This window comes from Stegostoma tigrinum, chromosome 15, assembly GCF_030684315.1.
Source record: "Stegostoma tigrinum isolate sSteTig4 chromosome 15, sSteTig4.hap1, whole genome shotgun sequence".
NCBI lineage: Eukaryota > Metazoa > Chordata > Chondrichthyes > Orectolobiformes > Stegostomatidae > Stegostoma > Stegostoma tigrinum.
The window spans coordinates 49915615-49935082 of record NC_081368.1 but is presented as its reverse complement, the minus strand read 5'-3'; the positions used below and the strand labels follow the sequence as shown (position 1 = coordinate 49935082).

Here is a 19468-nt window from a genome sequence, read left to right as displayed (position 1 = left end):
TTCCCATTATCTCTATATAGCCAATTGTATGATTTTCCCTTCCCAGCTGAGACCATCACACACCATAAGTTGATTATTGGAAATTCCTCCTGTTTGACAATGTTATAATTAGCACAAAAGATGTGCAGTTGGAAATTACCTTCTTTCTGGCTATTTGAGAAACCCTCCCTTTTACAACAGTTGTAAAGTAGAAACTAATATTCACTCAACAATTTACAAAATCTGAATTTGTCCTGAATTTAAATTATGATGGAACTTAATATGGTATGAACATTTAGTGAATTATTATCTGTCCCTTTTTCTCTAGAATCTAGGTGGCCACTGGCATATATCTGGTACCATGATTAAAAGGGAAACAGTGACTGTTGGAAATCAGTTGCAAAAAACAAAAAAAAACTAGAGGAAGCTTGAACAAAACATCATCTAAAACATTATCCTTTTGTTCGGTTTGAGATCCCTGAAGTGGCCTTTTTTTTGTACTTGGTGACCAGGCTGTGATTTCAATGTCATTTATTAAGTTAACAATTTGTTAGTTGCTTGAAGACATTTATATCACTGTCATCCTAAAAGTTATCATAGCAGACTCACATTATCCAAACTGTAACTAGTGGCCTTTCTACCCTGGAAGGAAAGGGACAATTGCCATAAAAGTTCATAAGTTGATGTTCATAAGGAAGATTGAAACCTTAGAAATGAAGCTTCTTAGTGCCTTGATGCTTGCTTTGTGTACTTTTGTGTTTTTTTTCCATCTTTTCTGTCCCTGCTATCATTAGTAGTTATTTGCCTCCTAGGTTCATTTGATCCCCGCAGTATTCCAACTCATGATCCTCGATCTGGACCTCAGCATGATCCTCGCTCCCAACCTCCTCCTGCTCAGCAAGACCCTCGTGGAGGGTCTTACCCGAACACGCATCAACCAAATGCACCCATGGGTGAGGAATACCTAGTCCATCTGCACTGTAACTCTAGGTTGGCTCACAGTGTCTAGATAATAGTGTCTTCTTGCAAATGCTGCTGAAGGGTTTAATTCCAGGTCTTGACAGAAATCCCAAAGATCTACAGGCTGGGAGAACATTGAGCTAGATGCCTTGAACCATACATTCCTGAAGCAAATAAATAGCAATTCTGTAGGTTTAGTTTTGCTTAACAAAACATGAACAGTGGACATTCCTTCCTCGATGCTGGGATTATTTCACATGCCAATTTATGTTTTGAGTCTTAACTTTTATTTAACCAGGAAGTGACCCTACCAGTACTAGGAATAATGTAATGTATGCTTCACAATGCACTATAGAGACAATCGACTAGTTAGCCACCTCTTCAAAGGGTTAAAATTAAAAAAAAGTAGATGTCCAGTATCCAAAATATAGGAAGTCCTAACAAATGGCACTTCAAAGCACAAAGCAAGATTTTTCAATTCTTTTCTTGAAGTTCGCTGCTGCCCCTCCTTGTATCCATCCTCTTAGGTGGACAGTGAACTGATCTTGGCTTCCAGCATTTCAGCCATTAGTATTTCAGTATTCTTCTCTTTGGAGGACTGTTAACTACAGTGATACCCTGCTGTGCAATAGAAAGTTCAAATTCAGGTAGACAGAGATATACTTCACTTTCGGCTACAGCAAACCTATTAGACCCGTTGGCAAAATTCATGATCTTTATATGGCCCATCATTGTGACACTGAGTCTGTGACCTTTTTAGAATGGGTCTGATGCTGTGAGCCATCCTGTGATCCCATTAACTGCAGTTATTTTATTGTGAGGCTGTTCTTGTAGTAGTAAGTTGTACTTTAATATTTTTTAAACCAAACTTGTTTAATTTCAAATATTTAAGCAGTTTAGTTCAAACAGCTTCAGTGCATCTTCTAAATTAATGAGATTTATAACTTTAATTAGTGATGTGCGCTTTATGTTTTAAGATAGATATATTGCTGTTCACATAAGGAACTGAAGATTCGTTTTAATACTGTTACATTATTCTGTAGAATAGTTTGTACAATATGTTTGTGGTATACCTGTACAGTTTGGCTTCTTTTAGTTTTGAAAGCTGTGGTGTAGATACTGCAAAACATGTTAGTGTTCAGTATCTGATGTTTCTCTTAGCCTTTAAGATTTCCCCAACGAGGTTGTTTAATACCAAGTTACACCTATGTCTAATTGATGTAGATTTGGATATTTTTGCCTCCGAAGCAGATACAGTGGTAAATAAGAGAAGTTCAGGCATGCTATTAAAACAAATTACTTTGGCAAAAAGAAAAGTTGCTAAAATGGTGATAAGTAAAACTGGCCCAAACTCATTCCTGAGCATGATAGATCTTGCATTTGAAGTTTGAATTTCACATGCTGTTATTAATTTATTTTTGTTACCATCAATTCTGTTATCAGTGACTTTAGTCCATTTGCTGTCACTGGACGTAACATCTGTCAAGCACCTTTTTTTTTCTTGTGCGTGAGATACGGATATTGCTGACAGTGCCCGTTTCTGATAGCTTTTGAGAAGATGATGATCTTAAAAGCCTACAATCCTCATGAGGTAGGTACCCCACAGTGTGGTTGGAGAGTGTGTTCCAGGATCTTGAAGATATATTTCCAGCCAGAATTGTGTTGGACATGCAGAGGACTTTTCCGGTTGTAATGTTCTAATGTAGCAAAGGTTGCGCATTTAGAAGATGCTGTCAAAAAAAGCCTTCTTCAGTTGTTGAAAGACTTACTGCAGTTATTACACACTGCAATGTCAGTACACTGAGATGAAAGAAGTGAAAATTTAGTGGTATATTGGCAAATGAGCTGTTTTGTCATGGATGGTGTCAATTTTTTTGAGTGATATTGAAATTGTAATCAGTCAGCCAAATGGAAAGTGTTTATTCACATAGCTGACTTCTGTGTTGTAGATGGCTTTTAGGACAATCTAGGCTGAATACCCAGTTTCTGACATGTATTTCTAGCGGCAGCAATTGTGTGCTTGATCCAGCTTCTAAGATCAGTGGTGACTCTAAGATGTTGACTGGGTGTGGAATCTGTGATGACCAAGCTATCGAATGGGAAGTGGCGAGACAGTCACCTGTCTCATTCCCTGGCATTTTGCAGCATGAATGTTACTTTCCATTCATTAGCCGAAACCTGAACTTCGGCGAGGTATTGCTGCATTCAAACATGGAATGCTTTTAAAATTGAGGAGTTGTAAATGGAATAAACACTGTAATCATCAGCAGAAGTCCCCAGTCTTCACCTTACATTAGAGTGAAGGTTGTTGGTGAATGAACAAATGATGGTTGGATGTGGAAAGCTGCTGTAAGATGATTGGCCTCCTAATAGTCACAAACGTCTTCCATTGTGCTGTGTATGACTCCATCAAATAAAGGGTTTTCCCCTGATTCCTTTTGACTTTAATTTTACATGGGCTGCTTAATGCTACACTGCTGTTTCATGTTGACAGCAGTCACCTATCTCACCTCTTGATTTCAACTCTTTGAGCATATTTGTATCTAATCAATTATGAGGTCTGTAACTGCATGGCCCTGGTGCAAACCAAGCTAAGCATTTATAAGAGATAATGGGAACTGCAGATGCTGGACAATGCAAGATAACAGTGTGGAGCTGGATGAACACAGCAGGCCAAGTTACATCTTAGGAGCACAAAAGCTGATGTTTTGGGCCTAGACCCTTCTTCAGAAAAGGGGGAGAGGTAGAGGGTTCTGAAATAAATAGGGAGAGAGGGGGAGGCTGATTGAAGATGGATTAAGCATTTATAAACATGTTATTTGGAAGTGTTGTTGTTAGATCTGTTGATGGCTTCCATTTCACTGTTGATGCTTCACAGTAGTTTGACGAGATGGTTATTGGCTGGTTGATCTACATTTTGTGGACAGGATATTTCAAGGAATTTCTTAATTTCAGGTGGAGTCAAATGGTACTGGCTGAAAACTGATGTCAATGAAAGTGGGGAACTAGGGAAGAGACTGAAATGATCAGCTGCAGAAGGGGGTTGAAACGTCTTCAGCCTTTGAGCTGAGCTCAGTCAACAATGATGAGAATGTCCAAGGAACATCCTCCTCCCATTCAATGCTAGATTGTCCACCAGTGTTCATGACTGGATGTGGGTTAATAGAGTTTAATAGGTTAGTCGCTAGGGAGAGTTGGTGGAGTACAATGTCACTTGACTAGTAAACCATAGGCACAGGCTAATGTTCTGGAGCTATGGCTTGTAATTCCACTAGGCAGTAATATTAGCCTCTTTAACCTGCTGTTTCGCCACACCATTTATATGCTGGAACCAGTTAAGTTTCTGGTCACTGGTGACCCTCAGGATGTTGCTGTTGGAAGATTCAATCATGCTAATGGAAGAGTTGGTGGTTAAATTGTCTGTTATTGAAGATGATAATTGCCTGACATTTGTGTGGCGCAAAAGTGACTTATTTTAATCAACCTGTTCAGCATGCTTTGACACACTTCTGCGGCAAGTGGAACTTGAACCTGAATCTTCAGGCTCAGGGATAGGGATGCTGTTGTGATGCGTACTTTGTTTAAAGTCTCTGAAATGGATTAACCTTCTAAAACCAAGTTACTGACAACTGGGAACATGGCTCAGCAAGTAATATACGATGCGATTGAAACTAAATTCCATGACGAGAACTTGGGTTATGCTCCTCTGAGGTGTGAAAGAGGTGCAGTTTTAGATTTAGACTCGAGTGAATGGAAGGATTCTGTTTGCTGTATTTAATGAAGAACAAGGAATTTGCTTAGGTTTCTAATCATCATTCTTCCTGAAACAGCAACACCTGAGATGAATTAACTGCTTGGTCAACTGATTGCTCTTTGTAGAACGTTGCCTTTTGCAATTGACTTCTGAGTTTGCCTGCCAACTGACTGAAAGTGTAAAGACAGATGTAATTTCTGTCCTTTCTCTCACTGTACTGAATATTAGTTTTATAAAGGCATACAGCATGTAAACAGACCCTTCTGTCCAACCTGCCCATGCCAACCATAATCACAAACTAAACTAGTCCCACCTGCCAGCACTTGGCTCATATCGCTCCAAACATTTGTTATTCATGTGTTTATCTAAATATCTTTTAAATGGTGTAACTGCAGCCACTGCTCCCACTTTCTCTGGAAGTTCATTCCACACAAGAACCACACAGTGTAAAACAAAAAAAAATGCCCCCATGTCATCTTTAAATCTTTCTCCTCTCACCTTAAAAATGTCCCGTAGTCTTGAAATCCCCGACCCTAGGGAAAAGACACCTGCTATCCACCTTATCTGTACTCTTCATGGTTTTATAAACCTCTGTAAGGTCACCCCTCAACTTCCCACGCTTCAGCAAAAAAAGTCCCAGCCCATCCAGCCTCTCCTTATAACTCAAACCTTCCATTCCCAGCAGCAATGTGGTCAATATTTTCTGAACCTTCTCCAGCTTAATAATATCCTTCCTTTAACAGGCAACCAGAAGTGGACATAGTACTCTAGAAGAGGCCTCACCAACATCCTGTACGACCTCAATATGACATCCGAACTCTTACACTCAAAAGATCTGAGCAATGAAAGCAAATGTGATAAATGTCTTCTTAACCACCTTACCTACTTGTGTTGCAAACTTCAAAGAATTATGTACATGACCTGCCCTGCCCCAGTGCCTCTGTTAAAACATAAGAACATGATGAGAGCTAAGAGCAGGAGTAGGCCATCTGGCCCCTTGAGCCCTCCCTGCTATTTAATAAAAGCATGGCTGATCTTTTTGAGACTCAGCTCCGCTTACCCACCTCCTCACCATAACCCTTAATTCCTTTACTGTTCAAAAATTTATCTAGCCTTGCCTTAAAAATATCCAGTGAGGTAGCTTCAACTGCTTCACTGGGCAGGGAATTCCACAGATTCACAACCCTTTGGGTGAAGAAGTTCCTCCTGACCTCAGTCCTACATCTGTTTCCCTTTAATTTGAGGCGATGCCCTTTAGTCCTAGTTTCACCTGTTAACAGAAACAACCTCCCTGCCTCCCCCTTATCTATTCCCTTCATAATCCTATATGTTTCTATAAGATCTCCCCTCATTCTTCTAAATTCCAATGAGTATAATCCCAGCCTACTCCGTCACTCCTCGTAATCCAACCCTCTCAACTATGGAATCAACCGAGTGAATCTCCTCTGCATCCCCTCCAGTGCTAGTATATCTCTTCTCAAGTAAGGAGACCAAAATTGCACACAGGACCCTACATAGCTGCAGCATAACATCCCTGTTTTTAAACTCCATCCCTCTAGCAATGACAGACAAAATTCCATTTGCCTTTTTAATTACTTGCTGCACCTGCAACCCTACTTTTAGTGATTCATGCACAAGGACACTCCAGTCCCTCTGCACAGCAGCATGCTGCAATTTTTTACCATTTAAAACATAGTCCATTTTGCTGTTATTCCTATCAAAATGGATGACCTCACACTCATCAACATTGTACTCCATCTACCAGACCTTTGCCCGCTCACTTAGACTGTCTGTATCCCTCTGCAGACTTTGTGTCTTCTGCACACTTTGCACTCCCACTCATCTTTGTATCATCTGTAAATTTTGACACACTACACGTAGTCCCCAACTCCAAATCAGCTATGTAAATTGCAAACAATTGCGGTCCCAACTTTGGTTCCTAGGCACACCATGAGCTGCTGACTGCCAACCAGAAAATACACCCATTTACCCCTACTCTTTGCGTTCTACTGGTCATTCAATCCTCTATCCATGCCAATACATTACCTGTAATACCGTACAACTTTATCTTATGTAGCAGCCTTTGGTGTGGCACCTTGTCAAATGCCTTCTGGAAATCCAGATACACCACATCCACAGGTTCCTCATTGTCCACCATGCAAGTAATATCCTCCAAAGGATTCCACTAAATTAGTTAAACATGACCTACCCTTCATGAACCCATGCTGGGTGTTTCCAATGGGACAATTTATATCCAGATGTCTTGCTGTTTCTTCATTAATGATAGATTCAAGCATTTTCCCTACTACCAAAGTTAAACTAACTGGCCTATAGTTACTTGGTTTTTGTCTACTTCTTTTTAAACAGTGGCGTCACATTGGGCTAATTCCCGCAGTTTGGAAAATAGCCAGAGTCCAGTGAATTTTGGTAAATAATTACTAGTGCATTTGCTGTTTTCCCCCATCACCTCTTTTAGTACCCTAGGATGCATTTCATCAGGGCCAGGAGATTTGTCTACCTTCAGCCCCATTAGCTTGCCCAGCACTGTCTCCTTAGTGATAGTTTCTAGGTCCTCGCCTGCTATAACCTTCTTGCCATTAGTTTTCTGCATGTAATTTGTGTCTTCCACTGTGAAGACTGACATGAAATAACTGTTTAATGCCTTGGCTATTTCCTCATTCCCAGTTATTAAATTGACCTTCTCAATCTCTAAGGACCAGTGTTTACCTTTGCCACCCTTTTACAGTTTACATATTTATAGAAACTTTTGCTGCCTGTTTTTTATATTCTGAGCTAGTTTACTCTCATAATCTATCCTACATTTCTTTATAACTCTTTGTGGCTTTCTGTTGGCCTTTGAAGATTTCCCAGTTGACTAGTTTCCCACTACTCTTTTGCTTTTTGCATGTGTATTTTTTTTCAATCTGATGCTTTCCTTTATTTCTTTAGACATCCATGGCTGGCTGTCTCTTTTCATACAGGTCTTCATTGTCACCGGAATATACTTCTCCTGAGCACTGTGAAAACTTGTTTTGAAAGCCCTCCACTGTTCCTCAATTGACCCACCAGAAAGTTTTTGCTCCCATTCTACCTTAGCTAACTCCTCCCTCATTCCTCATCCTTAATATCAGAGCATCACTGCCTCCCTTACCTTCCTGTCTGTCCTTCGAACAGTTTGATACCCCTGGATATTTAACTCATAGCCATGACCATCCTGTAACAATGTCTCTCAATGGCCTCTAAATTATACCCATTTGCTATGATTTGCACCGTCAACTCACCCACCTTGTTTCGAATGCTCTGAGCATTCAGATTAATGTGCCCTTATGCCAGTTTTTGCACTTTCTTTTTGGGCCCTATTACCTCCACTACAAACAGCTGAGAGTTCTTCCCTTTAACATTTTTCCTGTTCTACAGCACTACCCAAGGCCCTACTTGTAATTGTATATGTCCTGCCTAGTTTATTTTACCAAAATGCAATACCACACATTTATCCAAATTGAAGTCCATCTGCCACTCCTCAGCTTGTTGACCCAATTAGTCTAGATCAATTTTGGTGTCATCCACAAACTTACTAACCATGCCTTCTATATTCTTGTCTAAATCATTTATATAAATGACAAACAAGCGTGGACCCAGCACAGAACCCTGTGGAACACCACTGGTCACATGCCTCCAGTCCAAAAATAACACTCCACCACCACCCTCTGTCTCCTACTGTCAAGCCAATTTTGTACCAGTTAGCAAACTCACCCTGAATCCCATGTGATCTTGCGTTACTAATTAATTTACCATGCAGAACCTTGTCAAAGATTTTACTAAAGTCCAAGCAAACAACAACTATGGCTCTGCCTTCATCAATCATCTTGGTTGGTTACTTCTCAAAACTCAATCATGTTTGTGAGACACAGCTTCCCTCACACAAAACAATGCTGATTATCCCCAATCATTCCTTGCCTCTCCAAATGCATGTAAATCCTATCTTTCAGAATCCTGTCCAACAACTTGTCCAGCATTGAAGTCAGACTCATGAGTCTGACATTCCTCAGCTTCTCCTTACATCCCTCCCTAAACAAAGACATATCATGAGCCACTTTCCAGTCATCCGGCACTGCACCCGTTGTGACAAATGACACAAATATTTCTGCAAGGGCCCCATAATCTCCTTCCTGACTTCCCATAATGTCCCCGCTTATGCAAGATCAGGTCCTGGAAATTGGTCTGACTTTGTTTTCTTCAACTTCCAGCACTTTATGTCCTGTAATATGAACATCAATATTTATCTCCCTGAATTCTCTAGCTTCCATTTCTTCCTCCACGCTATAACCTGATTTACATTTTTTTAATATCTGTCCCATCTGACGTTCTGTACAAAAACAAACTTTTTGATCTTCAAGGGGCCTGTCTCTCTCTCTCTCTCTCTCTCTCTCTCTCTCTCTCTCTCTCTCTCTCTCTCTCTGTCTCTCTAGTTGCTCTCTTGCTCTTAATGTACTTGTAGAATCTCTTTGGATTGTTCTTAGTCTTATCTGCAAAGATTATCTCTTATCCATTCTTCACCTTCCTGATCTCCCTCTTAAGAATGCCACTACCCTCTTTGTACTGTTCAAGAATTTCTTTTGAACCCATTGTCTGTAGATAATGTGTGATTTTTTTTATTCTTGATAAAACTCTATATCTTTAGTCATCCATTTTTCCCTAATCCTACTGGCCTTACTTGTCACTCTAACAGGAATATCATAACTCTGAATTCTTGTTAGCACACTTTTGAAGACCTCCCACGTATCAGACATCCCTTTACCTGCGAACAGTCTACTTATTGCAGTAATAGGAAGAGTTCATTTTTAATGCAGTTTTACTTTTGTGATAATTGCAAAGTTTAATTTGAGAAGAGTCTTTTTGAAAATGAAGCAAAATATTTGATTATTCTAACTAGGTGCATAAATTGATAAATGACAGAAAATTGTCCATTACTATAAGCCTACTGTAAGGTCTGCAGTATGCTCGAAACAAAATGCACTACTTAATGCCAAATACTTAAGTTATTTAATGAGAAGATGGAGTCTTGTAGAAATTGGAAGTGAAAAGTTATTTAAAGTCAAACACGGTTTCTAATTTGTGTTTAGGCACTAGAGATCCCAGAGGTATTGATTCAAGAGGTATTGATACCAGAGGACCAGGGCCTGGGCCAGGGCCAGGACCAGGTCCAAACCAAGGCCCAGTCTCAAATCCAAGAGGGCCAATGGCAGGAGGACTACAGGTTCCAGGTCCAAGCACTCATCAAATAGGGAACAGTGGCCCACAGGGATCCCAGCAACCTGTTCCACCCCGACAGGTAAGGGAGTTAGACTTGTTGCTAGTGAACCATTATTTTGGTTGGAATTAATTGTTCATGAAAAATAAAATACTTCAAATTGGTACACCCTCATAAGAAATCCAGATTATTTTCTTCGGATCATGAAATCCATCCCTTTTCACCTCAGACTGTCCAGGCCCCTCGTGCATTGAACAATTCATAGCTGTGTTGTAGTTGATTAGTAGATAGACAATAGTAGTTAGGAAAAGGCACTGCGCCTGTTGGTTCCCCTTTCCCATGTGGAAAGCAGAATGACTTCCTCTGCGTGTCTCTGCAGTCAAATGGCTCAAATCAGAAACTTGTGATTATCCTTCCTTCACTGTTCTTGCGTCCTGATGCAATAGCTCAATCATATGATGAACTACTCTACAGTTTTACCTAGTGTCTCGGTGGTTTAATCTACTTGGCCACTTCCAACAGCTTGCTGAATATGTTGCTCAACTTTACAGTGGTGTCTTAGTCATCATCAGTTCAGATTGATTTCCTCATTTGATCAAGGTGACAGTGTGATAGTTTCTTCAACTGTCAGGTGCAGAAGAGTTTCATGCGGTTGCTTTAGTTCGAGCATAACTTCCCCATTTCATGGTTTTAAATAAACTGTTGTGAAATGGTAATTTTGCACAACTGCATGCAATATAGCAAAATACACTGCTCTCTGCTTTCATGTGGGAAGGCTTGTTTGAGCAGTTTGGACTCTTTATTTAGTTATATTAAATTGATGTACTTAAGGAATGCTGTCAAAGAAATGGTTCCATATTTTTAGTCTGTATATTCTGCACCATTAATCATACTTGAATAGTAATCCCAACACTGTGAGCATATGAGCTATTCTTGGTGTCACCTTACCATAGCAAATATATTCAAATGTTTAGTTTAGCTTTTGTACTACTTGTTAGTTTGAAAAACCCCTTTGTTCATGAATGTTTTCAAAAGATTTACCTTGGAGATTTTGTTTTAGAAGTGTCCGTGATTGTTGCCACTTTAATCGTGACACCACCTCAGCGTTGAAATGAACATTACTTTATGGCATTCCTGTAGAAGTCTTCTGGTAAACTATTAAACAGTTTAGAGAGATGTGTTTTGGTGTTTACCTGCAGTCCTCTCACTTGTGCCTCCCAGGGTCCTACTCACACAGTGGCTGGGGGTCAACCTGGAGGATTCAGCCCTGCTCAGACTCAAGTGACACCTCAGGACCATGAGAAGGTTAGTGCTGACACTGTGAAGGAGAGTGCAAAGTGATGGTGCATGACTTAAATCCAGTTAATTTTGGTAATTTTAGCAAGCAGGTTTTCAGTATTTAGGCTAGTCTGCCCAAGGTGTGCTTAATCTATCCAACATACATTTTGCAATCTGTGCAGAATGTGCTTTTCTGAATGTTTCATTTAAACTCAACTTTCTGTTCCTTTTTTAAAGGTTTTCTGTTGAGCTTTCAAACAATAGGAAGTAGAATATATATTTGAATTTTCCCTTTAAGAGGGAGGGAAAAACAGGGTGCAACATCCTTGACTATAGTTTACCACATACCAACTGGTCGAGGAAAACTGCTGATCAGATAAAGTAGTGCACTGGTTTCTCTACTCTTGACAAATTTAGCGTGGGTTAAACAAGTGAAGCATGACTGCTGACTACACACTGGTTGGATACACTGCATTCCAGAAGACAAGATTTAATATTCTACTTCTGCGGTCTGAAGTATTTCAGAATGTTCTAAATCGGTCATCCTGTTTCCGAGTTTTAGAATCCTCCAATCTGTGTGGTGTAAACTTGATGCAGTTTTTAATACAAGGCATACATGAACCTAAGATTGTAACTTTACTAAGTTCATTAGTAATTTTTTTGTATAATATGGTCAAATATCAGTTACATGTCGTAATCTTAAACTGGTGTATGGCTCCACAAACAGTGCATCCTTTCTAATTCATTTATCCTTCAAGTAAACAGGAACTTTTGGCATATACCATTCAACAGTTAAAGGCATATGAGGCAAATCAAAATCAAAATTTCTTTTAAACTAGTTGAAATATGAGGGTTAATTAATATTCTAAACATGTGTGTTTTTATTCCATATGTCTACCCATTTTCCACCCTCCCTCCTATCTTAAAGACATTGTGAGCAGACTACTAGATTCTAGGAATATTGCAGTTCTTTCAAACCTATCTAAATTCAATTCTTTACCCTTGCATTTTTAGTAAGGGAAACTGGATGGCAAATCCAGAACTCCTGTGCTTTTTTTTATATCCAAGTATAACTGAGCCAAAGGTTGTGCCCCTAAATTTGCACCAAGATCAATTACCCACTAAAAGATGGAGATTAGGAGAAGAAGTATACTTCTCTATAGCTCAATTTCTCACTGGCTTAGCTACTTACCCAGTTGTAAGACCTATTTTATGTTCAAGTGTTTTTGAATAACTTTTGCAGTCTGATTACATCCATATAATGGGAGTGTATAAGAGAATATATTGATGAAATAACTGCACAGAAGCCAGTATCCCATTACCATGGTACCCTTTGTTGTGCACAGTACACTGACTGTAGTCAGCCAGCTCAGAGTTAGCATCCCTCACAAACTGAGGAGATTCTAATCCCCTGGTTATATTGGTCAGCCAAGGCTTTCATGATTGGCCCAGGTAAACAACCTCACTCGAGGATTTCATGGTGAAAAAGATCTAGCTGATTCCAAACACTACACCTGAACATGGTCTATGGGAAGACTGGGCTGGTAGACGAAATGTATGCCCTCATTCCAGGTTTTTTAAATTAATCCATGAATGAATGCCAAGAAAATGTGTTTTCTGCTCAATTATTTTCCCTGTTTGACTTTGTCTTCCTCCTTTTGTTTGGTGTAGGCTGCGCTGATTATGCAGGTACTCCAGTTGACTCCAGAACAGATTGCCATGCTACCTCCGGAGCAGAGACAGAGTATCCTTATTCTGAAGGAACAGATTCAGAAATCTGCAGGAGCCCCTTGAGGTAAACTAAGAAGAAGTCACTTAGTATCTGATTAGGCTGAAGACTTGATCCAATTGCTCCACAGGTTGTCACCCTGAGTCCAAATCTGAGTTTCCCCTATTTTTCCTCCAAGGTCTCTGCATGACAGTAATTTCTATAACTATAAGCCAGTGTGTCTGCGCAGAGATGATGTACTCAGGCCCTCGAATGCTTGTGAGGCTGTGCAGCTTAGGTCCCTTGAGAAAGTAAGCAATAGATCAGGCCAGTGATAATGGGAACTGCAGATGCTGGAGAATCCAAGATAATAAAATGTGAGGCTGGATGAACACAGCAGGCCCAGCAGCATCTCAGGAGCACAAAAGCTGACATTTCGGGCCTAGACCCTTCTTCAGAGAGACTCTGATGAAGGGTCTAGGCCTGAAACGTCAGCTTTTGTGTTCCTGAGATGCTGCTGGGCCTGCTGTGTTCATCCAGCCTCACATTTTATTACAATAGATCAGGCCATTCTTGTCCTGTCTCCTGGATGGCTTTTAGCTAATGTTCTCCCTAATATCTTGTTCATTTGCTCTACTATGCCCGAGCTCTGCAGGCAGTAGGGGACGTAAATTTTTGTTTGATTCCCAGTAATTTTACAAACTTCCTTAATCATTCGTAATGCAAATGTTTCCCTGATCTTCTGTGTATAAAGTTGATGTAGTGAATTGTCTTTATGCATTTAGTCATTACTTGATCTTAAGTGATTAAGTCTAAAGGACTATACAAACTTAAACACATACTGCCAACTTTAACAACAAATACAAGAATACAATATAATTACTTTTAAAACACTGTCAATATGGAAGCAGTGAGATGAAGGGCTTCTTTCCTTACTGTAAAAACACTGACTTTTGGTAGAATCTTAAAGTAGTTTGAAAATTGTGGACAATGGTGAGATTTGTGGCAGACTTCCATGAGAGGTCCAGCAAGGCCTGTCACAACGTTGGGAACAACTCACCATGTCCTTTAACTATGTTCTGGGCATCAAGGACATCTTGCGAGGTAGCAGCATTTTGCCTGTTAAGGGGAATTACTAACTAAAGATTTCGTGTTCTCCATGCCTCAGCTTTCTATTGTACGATCCACCATGAACAAATTTGTAAGACATTGGTATCCAATAATTGCCAACTCCTTAGGATCCTCAATGCACCCCTTCAATCCACTTATATGACAGTAGGATGGGAAGCTGCCTGGTTCTGAGACTGCAACTAATAGGCAAGGCAAAGCAAAGCAAGACAGTGAGGGAAAGCATCCAGGAAAGTGCCAAGTGAGTCAGTGCATGTTGAGAGTAAGTGAGCAGCCCTGTGATGCATCCAACTCCAATTCATGAAATACATACCTGTTCAGAGCAACTAGCATTGAAAGGCTGCTGGATGGGCATTTTGAGTGCAGGGACAGGCACGTATTTCATGAATTGGAGTTGGATGCATCGCAGGGCTGCTCACTTACTCTCAACATGCTCTGACTCACTTGGCACTTTCCTGGATGCTTTCCCTCACTGTCTTGCTTTGCTTTGCCTTGCCTATTAGTTGCAGTCTCAGAACCAGGCAGCTTCCCATCCTGCTGTACGACACTAAAGTGCCATTCTCTCACATGCACCATTTGCTAACAGCTAATGCAGAAAACACATTGCTTATGCAGCAAGCAAGCAGCCCATACCTCTCAGGCTTGGAGGAGTAGCCCTCACCAAAACCATTGGAGACACCTGTCAGTTGGTGAGTCCTGGCATGTTGCAGTCACATATTTGATTAGACCCCTGACTGACAGCAGACTAATGTCTCTGCAGTCTGGGAGTGAATCATGGAAAGCCCTATGGCTCCATATCAGACAATCCATGGGGTAATCCTAATGCAGTTAGGGACGTGAACGGACATTAGCCTGGCACACTTACAGCCAGCCATAGAAATTCAAAACAAGCAAATATGGTGCAAAATCATTAACATTTATGGGTATGTGAATATTGATATACAGCGCAATGCCACTCATGCCCCCAATATGCCCTTAAAAAGTCTTTTTCTTTCCCTTCCATGCCACCTCAGTGCAGTTCCAGGTTCTGAAGTTGAAGGGAGCCCTCTTGACAATAGTGTCCTTTGGGCCGAGGAGATATGATCAGGCAAGCTCTGAAGCATTTGTTTTGAGACCCAGATGTACTTGAGATCTCCTTGCCAGAAGTGAATGAACACTTCTCATTATGAACTTTGTGTTCAAAGGTTCAGGCATGGTGGAGGTGGATGGATATAGAGCCAGGCCCTTGCATGGTTGATGCAGCTGTGTCCCCCTTGTGTAACTGCTGGCCTGCAGCTTTTGGGCAATGAGGGCTATTGCCTCTCATGCCTGTCTGCTGATTCAGTGGGATTTCATGAAGTCCCTAATTGCTGGAGGGTCCTCTCCTGCCTGGACTCTGCCAGTCCTACAAATGTCAGTGCCATGGGGCACTTTTTCCTTGGCCAGTTGTCAAGCTGTCAAACTAAAGAACTTGCCAGTCAGCACTCCCAAATGTTGGACATCTGACATTCCCAATAGAGTGTCAGGAGGTAGCCTTGCCAATACGTTCTGAGACCTTGGAACACTGTCTTCCTCAGGGGTCAGGGAGGTACCAACTAACAGAACAGGCTATTTCTACACCAGGAGGAAGGCATCACGGCTAGTGATTATAAGTGGTGTGCACCAGATAACAGTGGTGGGTTGTTAATGTGAGAGTTGCAGTGGAGATAAAAGTAGTACTTAAGTTGGCAGGACGTGAATGTTTTGGCATCTGTATCCCTGCAGGGAAGTCCCGGCTTTCTCCAGCGAGAGACATGATTCTATCCTTATAGTGGGTGATAAGCGTAATATCTGATACCCCTTCATCCTGGCTGGTCCTTCCTGTTGTGGGCTGTTTTCTACTGTAATGGGATATAAGGAGAGATTGAGTGAGGTGAAAGTGGCTAGCATGTCTGTAAGTACTGTTCAAGAGGTGAGTTATCCCAGGAGAGAGATTGAACAGTGCAGAGGTCATGCAGGGTTAGCATTAATGGAAATGAGTAAGAGCGAGATAAGATCTTATTAGCAACACTGAAAGTAGTGGAAAAACACTGTAAGCTTTTGGTAGGAGCTGAGTGCAATAACAGAATGAATATTGTTATTCCTCCTTTTTAGAAGGACTGAGATTTGAAGCAGTATTTGACCCATGTATACTAGGTTAGCCTTTTGAGTTTGTTCCATGGATGCTCAGTTACCAACACCACCACCCACCCCCCCCCACCACATCTTGGTAACAGATCTTTATTTTTCATAATTATTCCGTAATTACAGAATGAATACTCAGTCAAACAATAGCAAGGCTTCACTTCAAATTGAGGCAAAGTTACACGATGTACAACACTACAAAGGTCCACAGTTACAGAGAAAAATGTTCTGTGGTGACCGTTAACAGAGCTGGATAATCTGAGAGCCTTTCTGTTATGTTTCAGCATTCCAAGTTGTAAATTTTCCCTTAAAATAAACCACTTTTCCCCCAGAAAACAATGAAGTCTGATTATTGAATTTAGTTAAGTAATTTGAATTTTTAAAGACAAGGGAGTCTCGTGTTATGGAGACAGACAGGAAAATGAAGTTGAGACTATCATCAGATCAGATATGATCTTCCTGCATGGTGGAGCAGGTTGGAAGAACTGAATTGCCAAGTGAATGGCCTGGTCTGCTCTTGGGGCCTGTATTCCTGTGTCCTCCAGTTCTTTTCATCATTCCCCCACAGCAGTTCTGAAAACAAGGTGACTCATGTTGAGCCCCAGCTTTTTTCAAATCTGAGTCTACTAAAATTCTGTGACACGACTGTTGTCGTGGAGTAAGTGATTTTTCATGATTCTGCTCCAATTTCATGCACAGCCAAAAAAACCATATCTCCATATCTCAATCTCTCCTTATATCCCATTACAGTAGACCATCTGTCCAACTGGTACTGACTTTGTTTACTGACTATGTTTGAAATATCTGGCCATTAATAGAGGGAGCACTAGCCACATCCTGGTGAGTATTGATACGTTGACATCACCAGTGTGCAATTAGCTATCAAAAAACTGAAGCCAGACAAATGAGATGCAGTGACGCTACATAAACCAGAAATTAGTAGAGAAACAGAGTAATTTCTGAGCGTTTGCGACTCCAAAGAATATTTCCCATTATAATGTGGCATGAGCTACAAAAGCTACCTGTGGGATGACGTACACATTTTGAGTTCTGCCTCATGCAGGTGCTTCATTTTTGTTGCATGTGTTTGGTTGGTTATGTTGTTGTAATTGGAAGAAAAGTGAAAATTGTGTCTGACCTCATAGATTACAGATAGATCTCCTAGATGTGCATTAATAATATGGTGTATACAGATTAGTGTTATGTTATAGGTTGGGAGAGGAGCCGTATCGATATGACTGTGAAGCTTTTTGTGACTTGCTCATGTTGTTCTAGTGAACATGATCTGCTGGAGAACATGGCTATTCAAAGTTGTCATTAGTTCTTTCGTGGTCCATAAACTGATACCATTTTGGCTGGACAGTTAAGTGGTTGAAATACAAGTTGATAATTGTGTTCATTTTTAGGATGTGGCTCTTGTTCGATTTCATCCATACCCAGAAGAAGTTGGCTTAAATTGTTTCAGGGTTGGATGAGAAATTATCTTAAAAAGTAAATTTCAAAAAAACCTATTCAATAAAGGGAATACAGCATTTACTGAGGGACTGTTCCTTGCTGTGTCATTCGAGGAAGTTGACACTTTGTGGCAGTGTGAGTCAGATTAGATATTCACAGGGTCACACCCAGTTTCAGTTTTGAAACTTTATCAATCTACTGGCAAAAACTGAAATGCATCACACCCTGTAACTGAAGATTACACTCTCTGTTCATGATGGAACGGCTGGATTGTAGTCCAGGGGATTGAGAGGTTTAGAAACCACTCCCGGTCTTTCTACCTCATAAGGCACTGCATCACATTCCTACCCAGAAATTCAACTGGAAAGAAAAAAGTCCTTTATCTAGGAGAAAGGGATACTTTTCAACAAATCTAGGAGAAAACCTCAAATATAAGTCACACAAACTCCTTTCTATCTGCTTGGTATTTGTGTGAATAATTGATTTTTAAATTTACCGTGTTTCAAAACTAACAATAAACTGGCCACTCCCAAACCTTCCAGCGTGCCTTATTGAATGGCTGCATTTGCTGCTACTGAAACTGCAGAATGCAATTACTACCCATGCAGCCACAGCACCTATAATGTCACTGCTAACTGTATATTATTCAAACAAAAGTTACGTGATGCAACGATGGTCATAACTTTTACAATGTGAGTTTCCCTGATTGTTCAGACTAATTGTCTCTGCAGCATTGTTAAGAGGATTCTGCATGCAATGCTAAAAGAAGGGGACACTTTTGTCTGGGTGCAAACTTGCTCAGTGGCCTGGTTACTACTTTGGTTAGTGTGGCAACTGGAGCACCCGCTAGAGCATTGAGTAGAGAATTGAGAGCCAATGTGGGCGTCACCTCTGGTTCTAGTTGCACACTAATGATATCCATTGTGCAGACTTTCTGTCCCACTGTGGTTGAACAGTATTTTGCTGTTATCAGGCCTGAGGCCCAGCATGACACCACCTCCAGGGGATCTGTGTGGTATTTAGATCCCCATAAAGATTGACAACTTTAAACAAGAAATTTGAATTCTCGGTGACCAGTTTAAAGAAATTACACAAATTTTAAAACTTCTACTCGAACAAAGCATCTAAGATACATCTATTATGCATTATCTAACAAAACAAGTAATACAGTAAACTATGGAAAAGTTAACGTGACCAATAATATCACAGGATCACAATCTTTATAGGAAATATCTGCATCCACTCTCAGCTCTCAATAGGCTCACATCTCTCCATTTTACTGAACTGTAATGTCTAATGATGCCAAAAGACACTTTCCCCCTTTTTAAGAGCCTTTCCAAGCTAACTACCAAGGGTAATATCAACTGTGGTGATTTCTGCTCCTGAATTTGTCAAAATCTAAAGTTCCAAAGTCCTTACATAAAGAGATATGAACAAGTTGGACTGAAGGGTCTGTTTCTGTGCTGTACATCTGTGAAACTAGATGTCTTTCCAACTTTGTCCCTCACAATGGCTGCCTTATGGCTTTCAGAGAACCTGCAGCCTCCTCTGTCTGGTGACCATAATAGCTGAAGCCTATTATCTCTGAGAGCTCTTGCTCTATCCATTTGGCCAGAAAATGCTTCGAGTCTGTCCACAGTTAGTCCATCTGCTCTTGTTCCCAGTAAGTCTCAACTTGGGTCCCTCATCTCTGGTAACCAAGGCACAAAGGCTGTTGTCGAGGAGATTTCCAAATATTGCATACCATTTCCACTATTATATTTTACCTGTTAATAAAGACAGTCTGAAAACATGATTGTTTTAAAACATCAAA

General features: G+C 40.6%; 1 protein-coding gene across 3 annotated transcripts in view; it reads left to right on the top strand.

Annotated features, from left to right (window-relative positions):
* Window positions 1-19468, top strand: part of cstf2 (cleavage stimulation factor, 3' pre-RNA, subunit 2) — a 68924-nt gene that overhangs the window by 43030 nt on the left and 6426 nt on the right. For 2 of the 3 annotated variants that reach the window (XM_048544516.2, XM_048544515.2), the window contains 4 exons: window positions 792-932; window positions 9817-10025; window positions 11166-11249; window positions 12894-13017. In XM_048544516.2, coding sequence (XP_048400473.1) covers window positions 792-932; window positions 9817-10025; window positions 11166-11249; window positions 12894-13016 — 557 coding nt within the window. In that variant the 3' untranslated portion in view covers window position 13017. The remainder of the gene's footprint in view (window positions 1-791; window positions 933-9816; window positions 10026-11165; window positions 11250-12893; window positions 13018-19468) is intronic. The other variant, XM_048544517.2, reaches the window with a different exon arrangement.